Raw genomic sequence first — 23,193 nt, 5'->3', positions numbered from 1 at the left:
AATTTCAAAATATTATAAATCTAAAACAAAATGATTCTAGAAAAAGAATCATGCGTACAGAGGGGGAGAGAGAAAAAGGGAGAGATGGAGAATGGGAGAGAGGGAGAAAGGGGGGCAGGAGGAGAGAGTGAGGGAGAGAAAGAAAGATGGGAAGATACTGTTTTATACCCATGCTAACATGTGAGAAGAGAAACATTGATTGGTTGCCTTCTTACATGCCCCAAGAGGGGATGGAACCCTCAGTTGAAACAGCAACCTTTCAGTGCACAGGACTCACTCCTGCTGGGTGACTTACTATTTTTGACTTTACAGTGGTGCAAAAGTGAATGCATTTAGTAGAAACCATACTTCAAATTTTGAATCTTGATCTTTTTCTGAGCTAGCATTGTGTGATATGATACATACATGATGCTGGGCAGAGGCAGAGAGGTGCAGCTCCCAGTCAGCCACACAATCGCAATCACGGGGGTAAACAACAGATACTCTACACAGTGCACAGTGTACTGTGCTGTTAGCAATTGTTGGTATTCTGTTTTGAGTTTTTGAATCCCATCATGTCTACGAAACACCCATCTGTGTCTTCTGCTTCTATTGAAAGGAAGAACAGGAAGGCAATTACTCTTGAGATGAAACTCAACGTAATTGTCCACCATGAGGCAGCAAGTCATAATCACATAAATTTTGTGAAATATTCAACACTTCATTATAAAATGGACTTTGTGTTAAATGATTTTGCCCAATAAAGGCTAAATGTAATTGTTCTGAGCACATTTAAGGTGGGCTGGCAAAGCTATGATGTTTGATAGGTTAGGTGTACGAAATGCATTTTCAACTCAGGATATTTTCAGTTTATAATGGGTTTATCATGATGCAACCCCATCATAAGTTGAAGAGCATCTGTAGTTCCTGATAGACTCATATAGCGAAAATCCAATATGATTTTAAATTAAATGGTAAATAATTATACTCTATGTATAAAAAAGATTTTTCTAATATTTAACTTTGAGTTAAATGGAGAAATAAAAATAGCCATAAAGCCATAAAAAATCCTTATAATTTTTGAACTTTACTACAAATGGATATTAGCAAAAAGGATATTATTCTCAGCATAATATCAATTCAGCCACATGATTTCCAATTGGTACAAATCTCTACCTATTTTAAGTAAGTAATGCAACTCAATCTTGAGTGGGAATTTTATAAAAGGTCTGCATCTCTTTGGTAAATCCAAAATTCTTGGAAACTATACATTACATATTTATAAGATGTTTCAGCCAGAACTGAAACATTCAACACAGGTCAGAAGTCCAAGAATGATATAGGATCCCATCAGCTAGTACAGTTTAGTGAGGTGAAGGGAGCCTAGCAGACCAGCAAAGGGGAGGAAAAATAAGCCTTAAGAAAAATCTTTGACACATGAAGAAAAAGGGGAAGATACTGTTTTATACCCATGCTAAGAAAACCTAGTAACCTGAGACACTACATATAACTTATCAGTACTGTGAACAACTTGTGCTCTGAGCTTTTCTTACCTTGAACAATTGACTATTAGTGAGATATTCTGCAGCAGGATAAAAAAGACATGCTAAGAATTGGGGCGGGGGGGGGGGGGGCGTGGCGGGGGTAATTAGAAATCCCTTCCTGGTTGGTCCTCTAGGTTATGCTGTAGCAAATTACCCAGGGGAATTCAGAGAAAATGTAGCTCAAGAGGTTTTCTACTTCAAATATGCCCATACTGTGTCACAGATTAAAAACTACTTATCTGTTAACAGCAATACGAACTTATTTCTTTTTTTTAAAGAGGAGATGCAATAGTATCTCTTGAAGTATGAGGTGGTAACATAGGAGAGAAAATAAGATTAATTAAATAGAAAATTTTTTTTAACTTGGCAGTTAACCTGGTAGCAGGCGACCCTGGAACTGCTGCTGTAGAGCCTAAGACCATCGGAAAACACAGATATTTACATTACGATTCATAACAGTAGCAAAATTACAGTTATGAAGTAGCAATGAAAATAATTTTAGGTTGGGGTCACCACAACATGAGGAACTGTATTAAAGGGTCGCGGTATCAGAAAGGTTGAGAACCACTGCTGTATGTGGACATGGGCACATGTGTGTTTTCCACAAAGTGGGTGTGTTTTCAGTCTGTTTATGCTAACTATGTGGTACTTCACTTACTCCACAGTAGGACCAGACGAAACAGACCAAGATTTTTTTCCCCCAGATGGTATTTGTGAACTCCTGTATCCCATTCACATAAACACAGAGTGTGTTCCAGTTTGCTGAGTTACATATACATGCTATGACTCAGTACAAAGTCTGAATGTTTAGTTAGCTAGAAGTCGGCTTCCATTCTGTGATTCATGAGGTCCCCCTGGTACCGCTACTTCCTTTATTTTATGCAATCACAAATTATATTAGTTTGTCCTATTTTGATAACCCTTATAATTGAAGTTCTGCACAAGAAATTTTATGACTATTTTAAAACATAAACTATTACTGAGGTGGCATAAGTGACGCCTCACAGAACTGGTGATTAGGATTGAGCAGGGCCTTGCATAAGCTCCTTCTACCAGGTTAACTGCCAAGTTAAAAAGTATTAGAAGTAGGAGGGGGATGGGGGAGCAGGGATAGACAACTCAGCGCATGCTGACCAAGATGGGAGATTTAAGCAATCAATTTTCACACATAAATTTGTTACTAATTTTCACAATTAAAGATTATTACCATGACCCTGAAAAACTGGTTCTGATATGAAAACAGTACAACAGATTGAATAGCTTATTCATTACCTGGTAAACTAATATAGTGAAAATCTGATATAATTTTGAAATGAAATGGTAATTATATTCTATGCATAAAATGAAGAGACTCTCTGACAAGTAACTTTGAATGAACAGAAAATAAAAGGAGCTATATAGTCATCAGAAATCATGACAGCTTGGAATGTGAAAGGATATTATTATTGAGAGCATTATAAGAGCAATTCATTTATTGATGCTGCAATACTGAGTATAGTTCCCAGGAAGGAGCCACTCTCATTGCTCTGGGTACCACTGCCACTATAATGGCTCAATACAAAACAAGGACTGAACACTATTTTCCCTTTTTGTCTTTTTTGTAAAAGTCAAAATCCTCTTCAGATTTCTTCAGGTTAGTGAAAACAGGTACTGAGGTAGGTCTTTAGTAAAAGTGAAGTGGCGGAACGTAAACTTTCAAAAAGCAGGGGATGCCTATATGTACAGGGTGTCCCAAAAATGCATACACACTTTGAATAATTACTAATTCCAATGGGTTAAATCTGAAAAGAAGGAAACATCAATTGAGCTATCAACTGTTAAAGTATATATGCATTTTTTGGGATACCCTATCTTACATCACACATAAAAATTAGCTCAAAATGTCTTAAAGACTTAAATGTAAGACCTGAAACTATAAAATTCCCAGAAGAAAACATGGGAAAAACTCTTTGACACTGGTCTTGCCCATGATTTTTTTTCTGGATATGACACTAAAAACACAAGTAACAAAAGCAATAATAAACAACTAAAACTTTTATCAAATTAAAAAGCTACTGCAAGAAAAAGTAACAAAATGAAAAGGCAACCTATGAAATGGGAGAAAATATTAGTAAACCATTTATCTGATAAGGGGTTAATATCTAAAATATATAGGGACCTCATACAACTCTATAGCAAAAGAAAATAAAAAAAGAAATAATTTTAACACTTGCAAAGGATGGGTGTCAGGAAGCCCCAAATCTGGTTCCAACTCCACCACTTACTAAGCCTGTAACTTTGGGCAAATCATCTTTCTTCACTTGGCCATTCAAATTAGGAATAATAATATCCTCACTGATATTTAATAATAACCAAATAAAACATACATGAAAGCATTGATAAAGTTTTTAAAAAATGAGAAAAGGATCTGATAGACATTTTTCCTAAGAATTTATGCAGCTGGCCAACAGGTAGATGAAAAGATGCTGAACATCACGTATCATCAGAGAAATGCAAATCAAAACCACAATGAGATATCAACCTTTGCCTATTTGGTAGCTATTATAAAAAAAAAAAAAAGACATCAGATAGCAAGTGTTGGTGGGATGTGGAGAGAGGGAATTCTTGTAGGCTGTTAGTAGAAATGTAAGTTGGAAAACAGTATGGAGGTTTCTCAAAATATTAAAGATAGAACTACCATTTCCCTTTAGTCTCCATGTTTTCTAATGAGATTTCGGCTATGTTTCAAATCATTGTTCCCTTATCATAAAAAATCTGGCTACTTTCAGATTTACATCATGTCTTTAGTATTCAGTAATTGGAACATGCATTTTTGGGGGATTACCCTGTTTAGAGTGGGCTCAGCTTCTTAAATCTGTAGACTTACGTATTTCAGAAGTTTTCAGTCATGATATAATTATTGAGAAAAGCCCATTTACAATAGCACCAAAGAAGATTACACTTAGGAATCAATCTAACAAGAAATATATGAAGCCTATAGAAGAAAAATGTTAAAACACTCATGAAAGACACAAAAGTAGTCTTGAAAAAAAATGTTAAGACAGTCCCTATTCTTAAATTGATTCAACACTATAAAGATGTAGTTCTCTCTAAATTTATGAATTCATGCAATCTCAATAAAAATACCAACAAGCTATTTTATGAAGCTACAAAATTTAATACTAACATTCACTTGGAAAAATAAACATACAAGAAATGCCAGGAGCATATTGAGAAAGAAAAATTACGAGGTAAGACTAGCTGTAACAATCTTTAAAATATACTATAAAATCTGTATAACTAAAAATGTCATATTAGCACATGCATAGACAATTTAAGCAATGGCATAGAATACAAAATTAGAAATGTACCCTAAAGCATATACTAATTTATGAGAAAAAAAAGATGAAATTCAAATAAGGTTGATAATTGTATTAACAGTATTATGCCCATATTACTTCCTGGTTTTGATAATTGTACTATAGTTATATCAGATGTTAACAGATGGAGTTGAAGAGTATTTAGAAATTCTGTGTACTATTTGTACAGTATTTTGATGTCTAAAATTCAAAATAAAAAAGTTTTAAGAATAGTTCTGGAAAAACTATGCTTGTATAGTGATAGAACACAGATTATAAAAGCTATTACCAGGGGTCAGAGGGTAAGTGAAAAAACTGATTTATACAGGCGACTCATGGGAACTTTTATGGATGATGAAAATGTCTACATATCACGATTGTGTTGGTAGTCATACGAGAATAAGTCATCAAAACTGGTGAAATTTTGCTACATGTAAACTGTAACTCAATAAGACTGACAAAAAAAATTCCAAATGCAATCCCAACATAAGCAGAATGCAGAGGAGAGATACCAAATGAGATTATATATGTTCTTACCAGATTAATTAACTGAGTGTGTACCACATCTTCTACCAAAACTGCTGTTTCATGAAGAGGCCTCCTAGAATCACCTAAAGAAAACCTGCAAAAAATAAAAAATTAATCACACCAATATCAAGAATTGCAAAGCTAAGAATGGAAAAGGTGAAAGATATTTACTACAATAGTCTGTTTAATAAAGTACAAATTGTTCTCTCAAATAACAGAGGTACAGTTTCCTATGGACAATGAATTGCATCTCTCTTACACCAGGTGAAAAGTGGTGTTATCTATGCTATTTCTTGATTTGTGTAGAAATTTTTAGGGGTATTTACTTTTTCAAAATGTAAAATATTAACAACCATTTAACACTGATAATCAGAAAATCATATTACCACATCCAAATTGCCAATACAGTTCTATAGCAGCCATACAGAAAATTATAATAGCATATAATTAAAATAAAAGCTACTAAGAAAAATTTATGTAAATGCTATAAATCATCATTTTAAAGTATATACAAGCCGATTATCAAGAATGGATTATAAAACTGTTCTTAAAAGTCCTATTCTCAACTTTCAAGTAGTGAACCAGATGTGCAGAGAGTCACTTCCTGGTAGAAAACATTTGAAAATGCACAATACTATATTAAAAACTTATATTTCAGCAGTAGGGAAAACAAAACAGAAGTCAGACATAATGACAAAATACAGTTCCACAGGATAAGAGACCCTGCAGCAAAAATTTATTCCTAGCATCCTATAACCTGGACTTCAACTAGCATGGTACTAAAGGTATAGGAGAGAATGCCAGGAACCCAAGCAAGGTAGGTCAGTTTGTAGAACCTAATATGGAGAAAAGTTTAAAAAACTAACACCCAGATGGTGATAACTTCATGTGTGAACTAGGAAAATACCTATTCCACAGAAGGCACTTTGCCTATATCACCCAAGGCTATCAATGAAGAAAAAAAATGTGGTTCTCTCCTAAATATAAAAAGATGAAAAATAAATCCTTACATATAAGGTCAATTGATTTTCCATAAGAGTGGAAACAACACCTAATTTGGAAAGGACAGTCTTTTTCGATAATTTGTGTGGGGGAATGAACTCAAAATAGATCAAAGACCTAAATTAAAGAGCTAAAACTATATAACTCCCAGAATAGAGGGGAAATTTTTCATGACATTCGATTTGGCAATGTTTTTGTTTTGTTTTTTTAATATATTTTATTGATTTTTTACAGAGAGGAAGAGAGAGGGAGAGAGAGTCAGAAACATCGATGAGAGAGAAACATCAATCAGCTGCCTCCTGCACACCCCCTACTGGGGATGTGCCCGCAACCAAGGTACATGCCCTTGACTGGAATTGAACCTGGGACCTTTCGATCTGCAGGCCAACGCTCCATCCACTGAGCCAAACCGGTCAGGGTGGCAATGGTTTCTTAAGTATGGCACCAAAAGCACAGGCAACAAAAGAAAAAAAATACATTGGACTACATCAAAACAAAACCCTTTTATATATCTGACACTATTCAGAGAACCTTCTGTTGTTTTCACTGATATATTCAGTACTAGTGGCCCAGTGCATGAAATTCATGCACATTAAAAGAAGATTAATTAGAGGAAATAACTTAATATTGCTATTTGCCCTTTCTCTATAATAGAAGTGTGAGAGATGAAAGAAAATTAGTAAAATGTATATGAAAACCTTCCTCCCGTCAGAGTCTGGGGCACACCACGGGACCCAGAGTCAAGTCCCCGCCCACCCACGTGTGCTTCAAAATAGCATGAGACCCAGACCCAGACCGGGCCAGCCCCCCTGCCCCTCATTGGGATAGATCCAGACCTGGCTAGTCCCACCCTTGTCAAGCCCCGCCAGGCAGGGAACATAGCCTCAGGTCCCCTGGCCTGGCACCAGGATGGGGGGAGTGGCCTGAGGTCCCCCAGCCCAGACCGGGGGTGGGGGGACATGCCCTGAGGTCCCCCGTCAAGCCCCGCCAGGTACGGGACATGGCCTGAGATCCCCTGTCAAGCCCTGCCAGGCGGGGGGGGGGGGGGAGGGGGTGGGCGGGGCACAGAGTCAGGTCCCCCGGCCCGGCACCGGGAGGGGGGAACAGTCTCAGGTTCCCTGTCAAGTCCCATCGGCAGGAGGGTGCAGCCTCAGGTCCCCCTGGGTGGGGGGCGCAGTTCCCCTGACCCAGCACTGGGGGTGCACCTTGAGGTCCCCTGTCAAGCCCCGCCAGGCAGGGGGGCGCAGCCTCAGCTCCCCTGGCTCGGTGCTGGGGCAGAGGGTGCGGCCTGAGGTCGCCTGGCGCTGGGGCTGGGGGAGCAGCCTGAGGTCCCCTAGCCCAGCACCAGGATGGGAAGCGCACCTTGAGGTCCCCTGTCAAGCCCCGCTGGGTGGGGGGGCGCGGCCAGAGATCTCCTGTCAAGCCCTGCCAGCCTGAGGTCCCCTGTCAAGCCCCACAGGGGCAGGGGAGGGTGTCCTCAGGTCCCTGCTGATTGCTTGTTAAGGCTCCTTATGGGAACTTGGCCTCAGCTGTGGGTGCAGCCATCTTTGTGATGGAGTGATGGTTAATTAGCATATTCCCTCTTTATTAGATAGGATTGAATTCTTTGGACTATGTGAAAAAAGTTTTCCTCCCATTTTTTTTTTTAATTTACTTCAAATCTCACTATAGAAAAAGTAAAAAATTATCATCTTGAAATGATTGACTAAAAGATAAAACAACAAATTCAATTAATAACTCTAGTAAAAAGAACATTTTAAAAACACGTTAATTGGATTGTTTTTAACATATGTTTTTAAAATGTTCTTTTCACTAGAGATTTAAATTAAATTTGTTGTCTTATCTTTTAGTCAATTGGATTAATTTAGTCAAGTGAATTGTTACAACTTGAGCAATAAAAATAAATAATGATGTTACTGCATAATATACTAAAAATAAAACTTAAATATACATTAGTCCATACACACACACACAATAAAATACTATTCAGCCATAAAAAATAATGAAATTTTGCCATTTGCAACAAAATGTTTAGACCTTGAAGGCATTACACTAAGTGAAATCAGAAAGAGAAAGACAAATACTATATGATCTCACTTATATTTGGAATCTGAAAAAAAAACCAAAAAACAAAGTTGACAGATACAGAGAACAGATTGGCTGTTGGGTGTGTGTGTGCAAAATGTGTCTAGGGACTCCAAAGGAACAAACTTCCAGCTATAAAATAAATAAGCCCTGGGATGTAATGTACAACATGATGATTATTATTAATAATACTGTATTGCTTATTTGAATCTTGCTAAGAGAGTATATCTTAAAAGTCTTAATCACAAAAAATATATTTTTTGTAACTATGTATGGTGACAGATAACTAGACTTGATGTGGTAATCATTTCTCAGTATACACAAATATTGAATCATTATTTTGTACACCTGAAACTAATAATACGTCAATTTTACTTCAATTTAAACAAAAAAGTGCCTTTTCAGATAATCTTTAAATCCTAAAAATTTCTGTCTTCAAGAATTATTTTAAAGTTGTATTTTACAAAAATCACTTTTATAAGAAAGTTCTTGTGAGAAATAAAATTGTACTAAATTGGGTAATTAGATACCAATTATGAAATTAAGAAGAGATGAAGGTTTTTATATGCATAACATTGAAAAAGATGAATAAAAATAAATGCAGGAAGGGTAATAAGGACACTACTTCTTTTTGTTTCTATATGTGAAAATATTCCATTTCCCTTAAAGAATTTTTTAAAAAAAGTGTTTGCACTTCTGGATTTTGTCACAGGATTTTATATTATTTTTCAGTGTATTTAATAGGGTCCACTTTTGGGTTTAAAATAGTTGTTTTCAAATTTTCAAGCCCTGTTTAAGAACAGAGTGAAGGACTGATTATGTTTAAATGAAAGGGATCCTATAATAAAGGAGATCCTTTCACAATGTATACGTATACCAAGTCCTCACATTGTACACTTTAAATAGCTTGCAATTTTATTAGTCAACTAGAGGCCTGATGCACGAAAATTCATGCAAGAGTAGGCCTTCCTTCCTGGCACTGGCTTTCCTCTGGCACCTGGAACCCCGGCTTCCCTCCAGCACCTGGAACCCGGGCTTCCTTCCTCCGGCTGCCGGCAGGCTGGCTTCCCCCTGGGATGCCCGCAGGCACCTGGGACCCTGGCTGGCTTCCCCCAGGCCACCCACAGGCACCCAGGCTGGCTTCACCAGGAAGGATGTCCAGAATGACGTCTGGTCTAATTAGCATATTACCCTGCTATTACTATAGATTACACCTCAATAAAGCTAATTGAATTATAGAGGAAAATAGATTCTGAAAAAGAAGCCAAGAGGGTAATTTTTATAAAAATCTGTAGCAAAGAACCTGCTAGGCCCGTCAGGGAAAACACAAGGCCCACAAGCAGACCAGCTCATAAAGCATCCATGAAACCCACCAAAAAGAAAGGACAAAGAGACATTTCTTTACTGCCATGTATGCGTCTTCTTGGATGCTGAGCTGCTTTCAGTACTTACTACTGGCTACAAACTCTAATGTGGTTAACTTATTCTGGATGCTGTGGTTAAGTAATTGCTGTGGTCTTGGGAGTTAGTTACTTTTTTTTTTTTATTACTTCTGGTTTTTGGACATTTTTCTACCTCAGGTAACTGACATTACTTTGAATGGACACCAAGTGACTACTGCTTATTGTAAGAAGGTCCTGAGTGCCTTTCTGTCCCCAAAAGAAAGTTTCCTTTTTCCCTTCAAACTACTTATTTGATTATACTTTATAAACTAGGTATTACTATAATACCCAGGAATTTCTCCTAACTGAAATTAGAGTGAATAGCAGGATACAGCCCTCACTACACTCTTGTCAGCTAACCTGACACTAGATAGCACTTGCAAACACAGACATCATACTGCTAATGTCATTCTTACCCAATATTTGTTGAGAATGATTTACCCACTGTTCAAAGGGGTGGGGAGTGCATAAGTTTGCTATGATCATTCATTTAAGGCAATCAGATAGTTATAAACACATGCAAATTATCCTTACTCTTCAATTTTTATTACCTCTAACTTTCATATACCTCAATGATTTTATCTGTTTTTCAAAGGAAGAAATTAATTCAATTAACATTGGTTCTGAAAAGGTCAAAGTGATAAGTAAATTAAAATATCAAATGAATACCTAGGATAACAGTTTTTCTAGCAAGTAGATATAAATATCGAAAAATATAAGAAAAGCAAGAGTATAAAATTATCATTCATGGTCTATAAAATTTACAATATACCAGTGTGAAAAATACATATATATTTGTATAAAGTAAAATAAAAGTTAAGACAGGGTAAAACTTTGAAAAAAGTAAACACTATATCACCTATTGGTATTAATCAATCAATCAATAATTGCTTACGGAGTACCTATTATGTTTCAGGCACTCTTGTAGTTACTTAGGATCATCAATGAACAAAACACATTAAACAAAAGACAAAATGAGTAGAATTTGCATTCCAATGAGTAACGGATACAAAAATCAATATAATTAATACAATAAATTACTAAAGAAGTGATGTATATGTTAAAAATAGAACATAAGATAAAGGAAAACAGAATCAGGAGATGGGAAGTGTGGGATAGGGAAAGGGAGGCAGTGTGAAATATTAAAATAATCATATATTAATCTTTGATGTATGAGAGAAATAGCTTTTAACAAATGAGAAGAAGAAAAAATAAATTAGACAATTTTGCAAACACCAAAGACTTACCTAGGAAAGTTCACCTAGAATTATCACAGCACAAGGCATGAAAATGTGCATCTTAGGAAGTTTACACAAATGACATATGCATATGAAATTCATCTTACAATTCAGAGCAATTTCCTCTTATATCTTATATTCCCAAAAAGCAAATATCCCCATATTCAAACTGTAATAAGTAACAGCACAAAGCAAATGATTCCTTATTAGGGGAATAAGAAAGATAATGGATGAATGGTAGGCCAGGGAAAAAGCAAAAAGATTTACTTCATTTATCTTATTTTAATAAGAAAAAAATGAAGGTCAAGGAAATTAAATAACCATCTCATGGTCACAAATTTAATTAAAGGCTTTTATTTCACCTAGAAATAATTTTCTGCAATTCTATGTTAAATGATCAAAAACTGTAACAAATTAGACACATTATTCTTAAATGCTTACTTACCAAAGATTAACAAAATAATATAAAGTCTGGTTCAACTACTTTGCATAACTAATTTCTAAGCCTTGCAATGCAGAAGATTTTTAGTTTGATGTAGTTACATTTATTTATTTTTGCTTTTGTTTTCTTTGCCCTAGAAGATAATGGATGAATGGTAGACAATGGAAAATTTCAAATCAACAGAAAAAAACAAAATAACGGTACAATGAAAATACACATTTTCATTTAAGATCAATATCTAAGAGTTTATTGTCTATGTTTTTTCTAGAAGTTTTATGGTTTCAGATCTTACATTTAAGAGTCTAACCCATTGAGTTTATTTATGTATACGGTATAAGAAAGTAGTCTAATTTCATTTTTTTTACATGCATCTGGTCCAGTTTTTCTAACACCATTTATTATAGAGACTGTGTTTTCCCCATTGTACATTTGTGCCTGTTTTGTTATATATTAATTGACCATATAGACATGGGTTTATTTCTGGGCTCTCCATTCTGTTCCATTGATCTATGTGTCTTCTTTTATGCCAGAATCCTTCTGTTTGATTACTATAACCTTGTAGTATAGTTCAATATCAGGTAGCATGATACATCCAACTTGGTTCTTATTTCTCAATATTGATTTGGCTATTCGGAGCCTTTTGTGGTTTCATATAAACTTTTGCATTATTTGTTCTAGTTTTGTGAAAAATACAAGGAAACCATCAACAAAACAAAAAGATAACATAATGAATAGAAGATATTTGCAAATGATACATCTGATAAGGGATCCAAAATATATAAAGAAACACAAACACACAAACAACACACACAATCCAATTAAACAGAAGACATGAATAGACATTTCTTCAAAGAGGATATACAATTGGCCAACAGACACATGAAAAAATGCTCAACATCTGTAATCATCAGTGAAATGCAAATCTAAATCACAATGAGATATAACCTCACCCCTGTCAGAATAGCTATTATCAACAAATCAATAAATAAATGTTGGAAAAGATGTGAAGAAAAGGGAACCTTCATGCATTGTTGGTGGGGTTGTAAATTGGTACAGCCACTATGAAAACAATAGAGAGGTTCCTCAAAAAAGTTGAAAATAGAACTATAATATGATGCCCAACAATTCTACTTAGGCATTTATCTGAAGAAATCCAAACACTAATTCAGAAAAATATATGAATCCCTATATTCACTGCACCATTACTTATAATAACCAAGACAAATGGATAAAGATGTGGTACATATATACAAGGCAATATTACACAGCCATTAAAAAATAATGAAATCTTGGCACTTGTGGGAATGGATGGACCTAGAAGGGATTAGGCTAAGTGAAATAACTCAGACCGAGAATGACTAAAAACATATTATTTCACTTACATGGGGAATCTATAAAACAAAATAAATAAGCAAAGAAAACAAATTCAAATAGAGAATTCAAGGTCTCCAGATTGGAGAGGTTTGGGGAAGAAATGAAAAAGGTAAAAGGGATTGGGAAGTACAAATTGCCAATTATAGAAACTGTCACAGGGATATAAGATAAAGCATACAGAATACAGTCAATAATATTATAACTATATGTGGTGCTAGATTATCAGTATGGTCACTTCATGTAAGATATATAAATGTCTAATCACTATGTTATATACCTGAAACTAATACAGGGTGGGACAAAAGTAAATTTATAGTTGTGAGTAGGTGAAAGAGTTCTCCCTGTATTATTATTTATTGTTACATTATTTTTCATACAAACAACTGTAAATCTACTTTTGCCCTACCCTGTATAATACTGTTTTTGAATGGTAACGAAAACATAAATTTAAAATTTTATAAATAAATAAATTCAAATCCTTGACTGGGTAGCTCAGTTGGTTAGAGCCGTGGTCAGCAAACCGTGGCTCGTGAGCCACATGCGGCTCTTTGGCCCCTTGAGTGTGGCTCTTCCACAAAATACCACGGCCTGGGCGAGTCTATTTTGAAAAAGTGACGTTAGAAGAAGTTTAAGTTTAAAAAATTTGGCTCTCAAAAGAAATTTCAATCATTGTACTGTTGATATTTGGCTTTGTTGACTAATGAATTTGTTGACCACTGGGTTAGAGCATTGTCCCGATACATCAAGGTTGTGGGTCTGATTCTCAGGGCAGGGCACATACAAGAATCAACCAATGAATGCGTAAGTAAGTGGAACAAACAAATCAATGTCTTTCTCTCTCTCTCTCAAATCAATAAAATCAATCAATCAATAAATACATTTTTAAAATCTTAAGCTTTTTAGAGAAATATGCGATAATTTCCAAAAAGTTGTTTTAGTCCCTGTAGGCCCTGAAAATATTTAATTACACAAGAATTTATCTTATTGTTGCTGAAAGTTAACAGTCAAAAATTAACTTCTATAACACTGGATATAGATACACTATAATCACAAATTTCACCCAAATTTTCAAGCACATTTCATGGACTGGGAATCAAAGACCCAATAAAGTTAAGAGATTTGCCCATGGCGTTAGCAAAAATAAGCTTATGAATTACATACTGTGAGAAAGTCACTTAAAAATAGAATTTTGCATTATACAGATATTTAGAAAATTAAGATGGATAAATGTGGCAAACTGTACAGAAAAATTTATCTTATCCAGACAAAAAGTATTCTGTAGTTAAATGAGTTTAGGAAATGCCTTATATTTTAGTCTTTTCTAGATTTGCAACGCATATTACCCTATTAGACACTGAGTAGTTCTGAAATAAAGAAACTTTTGGTTTTCAATGTATTTACTGTGTATGTAATTATTTTTCTAAGCCCATTTAGTTATGTAGCATTGAAAATCAATTCAGGCAAAACTGACATAAGGAAAAGGACAGCCAATATGACTTCAGACCTTTAGTGAGAGGAGCCACAATAAGCGGCAGCCTCAGGTATTAGAACTTTAAAGTTCTTCCGTTTTAAACAATGAGATGATGATGTGTAATAACAATTGTTTTTTTTAACTTATTAATCGTTGAACAAATATTTATTGTGGCCCTCTATATCAGGCACTAAATTTTACACTAGCTGAGAATTTTGAAAGTTGCACAAACGAGGGAGTTTTCAGTAGCTATGGTTAACGGTCACCCTGCCGGTAGTAAGCTGGCCACTGGGCCTCCTCACAATGGCAGCTCCTCACTGCTGGAAGCCAGTTAGGAACAGAATCACGCCAATAAACCTGCCTCTGAGTGCAGCGGTCTCATCCGAGTCCTCACTTCTAGGTGACATCCTCCTCCAGAACAACGCCAACCCCTGAACCCATGCTTCCTGCACTAGTAAGTGAGTAGTTTTCCTGCTAAGAGACTGTGTATGACCAGCATACATTGTTCTTTAATAAGAAAAATAAATTCATTTTTTTCTATTTCAGATAGTGAATGATGGTTTCATTAAGCTTCACAGGGTTTAAGAAAATCTGCTCTCACAGCCCTATCAACCTAACCACGAGTCCTCCCTTTTTTGAAGGGTCCCGGGTTCGATTCCGGTCAAGGGCATGTACCTTGGTTGTGGGCACATTCCCAGTAGGGGGTGTGCAGGAGGCAGCTGATCAATGTTTCTCTCTCATCGATGTTTCTAACTATCCCTCTCCCTTTCTCTCTGTAAAAAAATCAATAAAATATTTTTTAAAAAAAAGAAAAAAAATTAACTTTTTATTTTGAAAAATTTTAAATCAACAGACAAAAACAAAATAACGGTACAATGAAAATACACATTTTTCGTATAGATTCACCAACTGTTATCGTTATCATTTTGGAACATTTGCTCTCTCTCAAAATTATACATACACATTGATATACAGTATATATATACACACAAACACATTGCAAACATATATACTTATATACTTCTACTTTACCTACATCTATTTTTCTTTGAAGAGAAAACATTTATTGAGTGCTTTACATGTGCCTGGCATACTTAGGTAAATTGTCATTTAAACCTCTTAAAGACCACCCCAGTCTCTCCCACTTTTGGAGAGTTATTCGTTAATAGTAAGTAAAATTATGTTTCTCTGTTAACTTTCACACATGAGGCTTAGTTTTGTCACCTACAACTAGATGAAATACCACATCTACCTTTTACATGTGAAAGGTCTTCAAAAATATGAAAAAAGCTGCTTAAAACTTTTTTAGGTAAAGTGTCATTTTAAAGTTTTCTTGAGATAGCACTTATCCTATACAATAAAAGGCTAATATGCAAATTGTCCCCTCAACCAGGAGTTGAACCAAGGGACAGGGCCAGCCTGCCAACCTCCCGTGGCCCCTCCCCCCGGCCAGCCCGCCCCCTATCGGCCCCACTCACCCCAGTAGGGGACGAGGCCAGCCAGCCAACCTCCTGTGTTCCCTTTCCCTAGCCAACCTGGTCTGATTGGCTCCAATCGGGGTGGGCCGGCCAGACCCCACCTGTGCACAAATTTGTGCACCAGGCCTCTAGTATACTATAAAATCACATGTAAAAAGGGTTTAATTCAGTGACTTTTAGTAAATTTATACAGTTGTATCCATCACTACTGTTCAGTTTTAGAATATTTCCATCATTCCAAAAAATGTCTCTTGCTTATTTACCAGGTGTACCAGTTAATAATGCGGATTTTTTTAAATAGATGGAGTTACACATATGTTGATATATATGCGATTTGATATGTATGCTATTTTGTTGTATTGACAGCAAGCTTCAAAACTTCACATGTCAAACTTTCTGAAGGTGTTAACATCACAGATATTTTTACACTTAAAAATGTCGAATTTCATGCCAAAAAAAAGCATTTGTGGTAAGTTTTTAATTCATTACTTTATTTTGAAGAAAAGTGCTGCTGAAAGTTATCATATAGTTCAGGTAGCTTGTGGTGAACATGCTCCATTTCAAGATACTTGTGAAGGCTGGTTTGAACGCTTTAAAAGTGATGATTTCGAGGTGAAAGACAAAGAACGTCCAGGTCAACCGAAAAAGTTTGAAGATCAACAATTCCAAGCATTATTGGGGATGAAGATGCGTGTCAAACTCAAAACAACTTGCAGAAAGATTAAATGTTGCTCAGCAAACAATTTCCGATCATATACAAGCAATGGGAAAGATTTTAAAGGAAGGAAAATGGGTGCCACATCAACTGAATGAAAGACAAATGGAAAACTGAAAAGTCATCAGTAAAATGTTGCTTCAACGGCATGAAAGAAAGTCTTTTTTGCATCAAATTGTGACTGGCGAGGAAAAGTGGATTTATTTTGAGAATCCCAAATGCACAAAATCATGGGTTGATCCAGGTCAACCATCAACATTGACTGCAAGGCCAAATCGCTTTGGAAAGGAGACAATGCTCTGCGTTTGGTGGGATCAGGAAAGTGTGGTATATTATGAGCTTCTAAAACCAGGTGAAATCGTTAATACTACCGACAACAAATAATCAATTTGAACCACACTTTGGTCGTAAAACAACCAGAATGTGCCAGAAGACACAGCAAAGTAATTTTGCTTCATGATGACACACCATCACACACTTCAAAACCAGTTAAAAATTTGTCAGAAGATCTTGCCTGGGAAGTATTAACCCACCCACTGTATTCACCAGACCTTGCTCCTTCAGATGACCACTTGTGCGATCGATGGCACACGCACTTTCTGAGCAACACTTCAAAACATATGAAGAAGTAGAAAATTGGGTCTCTGAATGGTTTGCCTCAAAACACGAAAAGTTCTATTGGGACAGTATCCACAAATTACATGAAAGATGGGGGAAATGTGTAGCTAGCGATGGACATTACTTTGAATAAAGCACTTTTATGTTTCTCTTGAGATTATGGTGTTTTCTTTGATTATAAAATCCGCATTATTAACTGGTACACCTAGTACAGTTCATCCACATTCCCATCCCCAGCTCAAGGCAACCACTAATCTACCTGAAGAAACCATGCATCTTCACCAGTCTTCAAGGTTAGACTCTTCATTTCTTATCCTTTAATAAAGGGTACTTAAATGGCATATCCTTAGATAGACCTTTTGCAACTATCACCATTTCCAATCCTCATTGAAACAGAATAGCTTAGCATTTATTTAATTTATATATTGAGATCCCACTCAAAATAATATCTAAAGAAAAAGGTTCCAAAACTTTTAAACTAACAAAGAAAATGAAAACCTCTAATGTTAAGGGTTGAAGAAGTCACAAGCCCAATATGAAGCCCTGTAGCTAAGAGATAACCTTGAGACTACACATCAACACTTCTTGGGCTAGGAACTGGTGAAGCAACTATCAAGGTGCCTTTATATTTACTCCAGTTCTCCACCTCACCCATAAGAACATTGCGCTGAATTTTTGTACTATCCTGCTGTGGCATTACCCTACCATAAAGGGAAGTCATTTTACTCTGATATGTACTGTGAACTCATGAAATTTCCTCATAATTAAAAATGCCAGATTTTTTGTTGAGATTGACGTCAAGGTCACTAGAGTGCAAATACTAGAATCCCCCTCCCCCACCATTTTAAAATAAAGCAAACTCATGCCAAAATTAGAACTTAATTATATTTCCTTGAATATCCTTCTAGAAAAACCACCTGGTAATAATTAATACCACTGTTGTAACTATCTTCTCTCCTAATGTACTTATGTTTCCAGGATTTAATTTGTCACATAAAACAACAGTTTTAGTCTCATATACTATAATACTGACTAAATAAACCTATAAATTCAAAAATATGGAAAACAGCGCAAATTTGTAATATTACCAATTAATTTTGCAAATATTCATGACGGCCAACAGGAAAATGCATAAATATTCCAGTTGTAGTACATAATACATTCCATTTGTTCCTTCACAAAGAGCTTTAGTTTCAATCAGGAAATGTACAAGACAACTGTCTTTCTAGAATATGTAAACTAGACAATGATTTGTCATTTTTGTTCTGAGAACATTAAGAAAAAGTTTATCTCTAGTTCTACCATAATTTTCCTCAAATCAAAATAAAATTGAGTATGCCAGAAGAAATGCATTTTAAGTCTGTTCTCCAGAAAATGGATAAAAAAAGTGGTAACATGAGAAAGATGTTAAAAATTAATTATATATAACAATTCTACTAAAGAATAACATATAGGATATATGAATGATCTTTTGGCTTTATTTTAGATTACACTCTACTTTTAAAATATGGCATGTAATAAAAATCTTTTATTGCTGTTTACACACAGTATCACTGAAACTCATATTAATCTTTAAATTATACTATGAAAAGTTTAGTTTATATTTCTAGTAGCTTACAATGAATAACATGTGCAATCTTCGAAATGTACTAAAAATTTTCATAAACATCTATATACCTTCCAAACACCAGCCTATATATTATTAAATATATTCATAAAGATAGCTGCGTGGAAGCAAATACAAATATTAATAATAATTAACATCAACGACCATCTTACAACATACACAAAAGTAAACTCAAAATGGATAAAGGACTTAAATGTAAGATGGGAAAACCATAAAAATATTAGAGAAATCCACAGGCAGCAAAATCTCAGACATATGCCGAAGGAATATCTTCACCGATACAGCTCCTAGGGGCAATGGAAACTAAAGAGAAAATAATCAAATGGGACTACATCAAAATAAAAAGCTTTTTCACAGCAAAGAAACCATCAACAAAACAACAAGAAAGCCCACTGCATGGGAGAACATATTTGCCAATGTTATCACCGATAAGGGTTTAATCTCCAACATTTACAGGGAGCTCATACAGCTTAACAAAAGGAAGATAAAAAATCCAGTCAAAAAATGGGCAACATACCTAAATAGATACTTTTCAAAAGAGAACATAAGGAAGGACAAGAGACATATGAAAACCTGCTCAAAGTCACTAATCATCCGAGAGATGCAAATCAAAATGACAATGAGGTACCACCTCACACTTGTCAGAATGGCTATCATCAACAAATCAACAAATGACAAGTGCTGGTGAGGATGTGGAGAAAAAGGAACCCTCGTGCACTGCTGGTGGGAATGCAGACTGGTGCAGCCACTGTGGAGCACAGTATGGAGTTTCCTCAAAAAACTAAAAATGGAATTCCCATTTGACCCAGTGATCCCACTTCTAGGAATATATCCCAAGAAACTAGAAACACCAATCAGAAAGGATATATGCACCCCTATGTTCATAGCAGCACAATTTACCATAGCTAAGATATGGAAACAGCCTAAGTGGCCATCAGCAGATGAGTGGATTAAAAAATTGTGGTACATCTACACAATGGAATACTACACTGCTATAAAAAAGAAGGAATTCTTACCATTTGCAGCAGCATGGATGGACCTGGAGAGCATTATGCTAAGCGAAATAAGCCAGTCAGAGAAAGATAAATATCACATGATCTCACTCATTTGTGGAATATAATGAACAACATAAACTGATGAACAAAAACAGATCCAGAGAAGCATTGATCAGACCGTCAAACCTCAGAGGGAAGGTAGGGGAGGGTGGGGATAAGGGGAAGAGATCAACTAAAGGACTTGTATGCATGCAAATAAGCCTATCCAATGGACACAGACACCAAGGGGGTGAGTGGAGGCGGGGGGGGGGGGGGGGAGAGATATAAGGACACATATGTAATACCTTAATCAATAAAGGAAAAAAAAATAGTAGTTAACACCTAGCCTTAGAACTATCACAGAATCCTATAACTTTCTAACTCCTTTGCTTATTATATGAAAAGTCTTTGAAATCTGGATTCTGCCTTTGGTTCTGGACTTATTCCAATCATGCATGCTTTCTTCCTGCCTTACCTATCAAACTACCTGTAGATTGCTGACCACACAAAGAGTTTCACATCTTTGGGCCTTTGTATGTGATATTGTCTCTGCCAAATATGTCTTTGTTTCTTCTTTCATTCAACTAATTCCTTCAAAATTTAGGTCAAGGGGTACCACTCTTAGGAAATTTTCCCTAATCCCCAGTTTAATTTAGATACTCCTCTGCAGTATATTGCATTGAGAGCCCTAATTCTTCACCACACACTATATCTCTTCCCATTGTCAAATATCTTTAAATGCCTCCACACTGTAATTCTGAGCTTAATCATGTTATGTACTTTGGCCAAAAGATATTAGCAGAGGTCAGCAAGCAGAGGCTAAGAAGCACTTATATTTCAACTTGTGCTCTTGCACTGTGCCACTGCCATAAAAACATGCCCAAGCTAATCTGCTGGAAGACTACAGACACTTGGAGCAGAGCTGAGTCAGCTCAGTTCTCCAGCTGAGGCATCCCAGGATGGTTGAATAGGCTGACAGTCAGGTAACACTTAGATAAATGACACAACTCCGTCAACACTGGTGGGGCTGCCTAATCTACCATGCTAGACACATGAACATAATGCTGAGGTTTTACTACTAAAGATTTATGGCTTTTTCTTATACAGCATTATTGTGGCAACAAATTAACAGATCTACCCTCCTAGATGCTTCCATAGCACTTATCATAGAGGAAGAGAAGGATCAAAAGTAGAGTCTTGTGGAAGAAAAAAACATTCTTATGGAAAAGGATACAGGTGATGAAGAACAGCCATTTAGATGGATTCATCTCCCACTGATTTCACTGGGATCTCAGATTCTAAGGAATTTTCCCCAGAGTGTGCAACTGAAGGGGGCATACATATTAAATACTGGTAGAGCAAATTAAAACCCTACGGCATATAGGTAGCTGTGTAGTAGATGAGAAAAAAAAATACCTACAATTCATGTGACTTGTGGATACAATGTTAGCAGTAAAGAGCCAATAATTGTAGTACTTTGGCTGACAACAATATGGGGTTAGCAGTAGAAGATACCAGGGCAGAGTATCGAAGAGTGCATTCTTAAAAATCTTAACATTCTCATAGTAAGAGGTAATTGGCAGAACTTCAAAGATGCAAAAGAAAAAGGGCCCTCATTTTTTTTCTTTTATCCTGTAATCCCACATACATTTCCCATACTTCACTGCTTCTGCACCTTTGCCTCTACCTAGAAGGCTTTGTTGTACCCCTTCATCTGCCAGCACCTTTCATATCCTGTTTAATACCATCATATCTCTTAAGATCTTGATCAAATGTTTCCCCTTCCAGAAATCATCTCTAACATCTGTCACAAGAACTAATTATATACCCTTAGAATTTGTGCATGCATATGTATAACATAAAACACATTAGTGCTAATTAGGTGATGATAGAGACCTGATCTTTTTCATCTTTAAGAAATGAAATAGCAGATAGTGCAAATCCAATAAACGTTTACCGAATGTAATCACAGCATAAGGAAAAAATATTCAAATTTTACTATATTTGGTATGCTTTTGTGAACAGGTAAAAATTATTCAAAAAGGTACCAAATTAATGCTATTTTTTTAACATCAGTAAATATAGAAAAAGAAAAGAAAAAACAATGAATCTGAAAGGACATAAGATTTAGAATCAATATAATCAATAACAGTAATGAGGAAAATGACAATCAGTAGATGAGAATTTACTATACTGAGAATTTACTATTTGCTAGTCACTATTGAACTGATTTAAATGTCAAAATGACCCTGTGAGGCAGGTACCATTATTACCATTTAGAGGCATGGACAAGTCAACTAGATTACCCAAAGTCACAAATTTAATTAGTGAAACAAATGGAATTCCACCTCTCACCAGTCTAACTGTAAACTCTAAATATCAAAACCCTGACTATTCTATAATATTGTCTTTCAAAGAAACTGAAAGGGTCTCAAATGCAATTTATTTAAACTTCCACAATTAAAAATCAAATTAAAAATTTAAGACCACATAAGCATATATCCACTAGCAGGTGGTTACAGTAGGTTACTGGATGACACTTAGATAAATTACAAATTACCTTTTTTAAATTAAGTGTGGAACATGCAGAAAAGTTAACCAATGTTTAAAGGCTACAGTTGAATTTACAAGATTAAGAGGAAAAATCTGGAGAATTGAAATATGAAATGCTATCAGAAGGATAAAAAAAAATCTTCCAAGTCAAATTTAAATAACTAGCTTTCTTTCTAGTCATTCAAATAGCTGAGTTTACCATATGAAATTAATATTTTAAGTATCAAGAATTAATTGTCAATATTAAAACTGCATAACTGGGGAAAATCCATAGTACATTTATGTATAAATCAATGGAGCTCTGGAACAAAATTCAGAAATCATTCCAGTAATTAATGTAAAACTTCCCAAGGCTAAAACTTGGTAAAATTTATGCTTTCCAATATAAAATACCAAAACAATAAGAATAGAGTTAATCTCATCACACATGATTAAAACTGATACTTGGGCACAGGCCAGTTAACTAGGTACATAATTATGATATTCAGAGTGAAATTTTATTCCCAGCTTAAAGGCACCAATACCATGCATATAACATGCACAAAGAATTTGGTGAACAGAAAAATCATAGCCCTGGAGTTCCCCAAATAACTTCAGGAATTTGGGATCTCTAATTTCCATAATCTTATGTTCCTATAGAAGTAAAAACTAGAACAAATTTCAAATCTCAAATCCCTTGGTGAATCTCCACTACTCTGAGGGAAAAAGGGGAAAGTGTGATGCCC

General features: G+C 35.6%; 1 protein-coding gene across 2 annotated transcripts in view; it reads right to left on the bottom strand.

Annotated features, from left to right (window-relative positions):
- SUPT3H (SPT3 homolog, SAGA and STAGA complex component) overlaps positions 1 to 23,193 on the bottom strand; it is a gene marked incomplete at its 3' end in the record, with an annotated part of 513,397 nt that overhangs the window by 243,175 nt on the left and 247,029 nt on the right. For both annotated transcript variants that reach the window (XM_080664742.1, XM_080664741.1), the window contains exon 3: positions 5,399 to 5,483. In XM_080664742.1, the coding sequence (XP_080520868.1) occupies positions 5,399 to 5,483 (85 nt within the window). The remainder of the gene's footprint in view (positions 1 to 5,398; positions 5,484 to 23,193) is intronic.

This window comes from Plecotus auritus (genome assembly GCF_963455305.1).
Source record: "Plecotus auritus genome assembly, chromosome: 4".
Taxonomy (NCBI): Eukaryota; Metazoa; Chordata; class Mammalia; order Chiroptera; family Vespertilionidae; genus Plecotus; species Plecotus auritus.
Note: the sequence above shows the minus strand (reverse complement) of the source record. Positions and strands in the feature narration are given on the sequence as shown.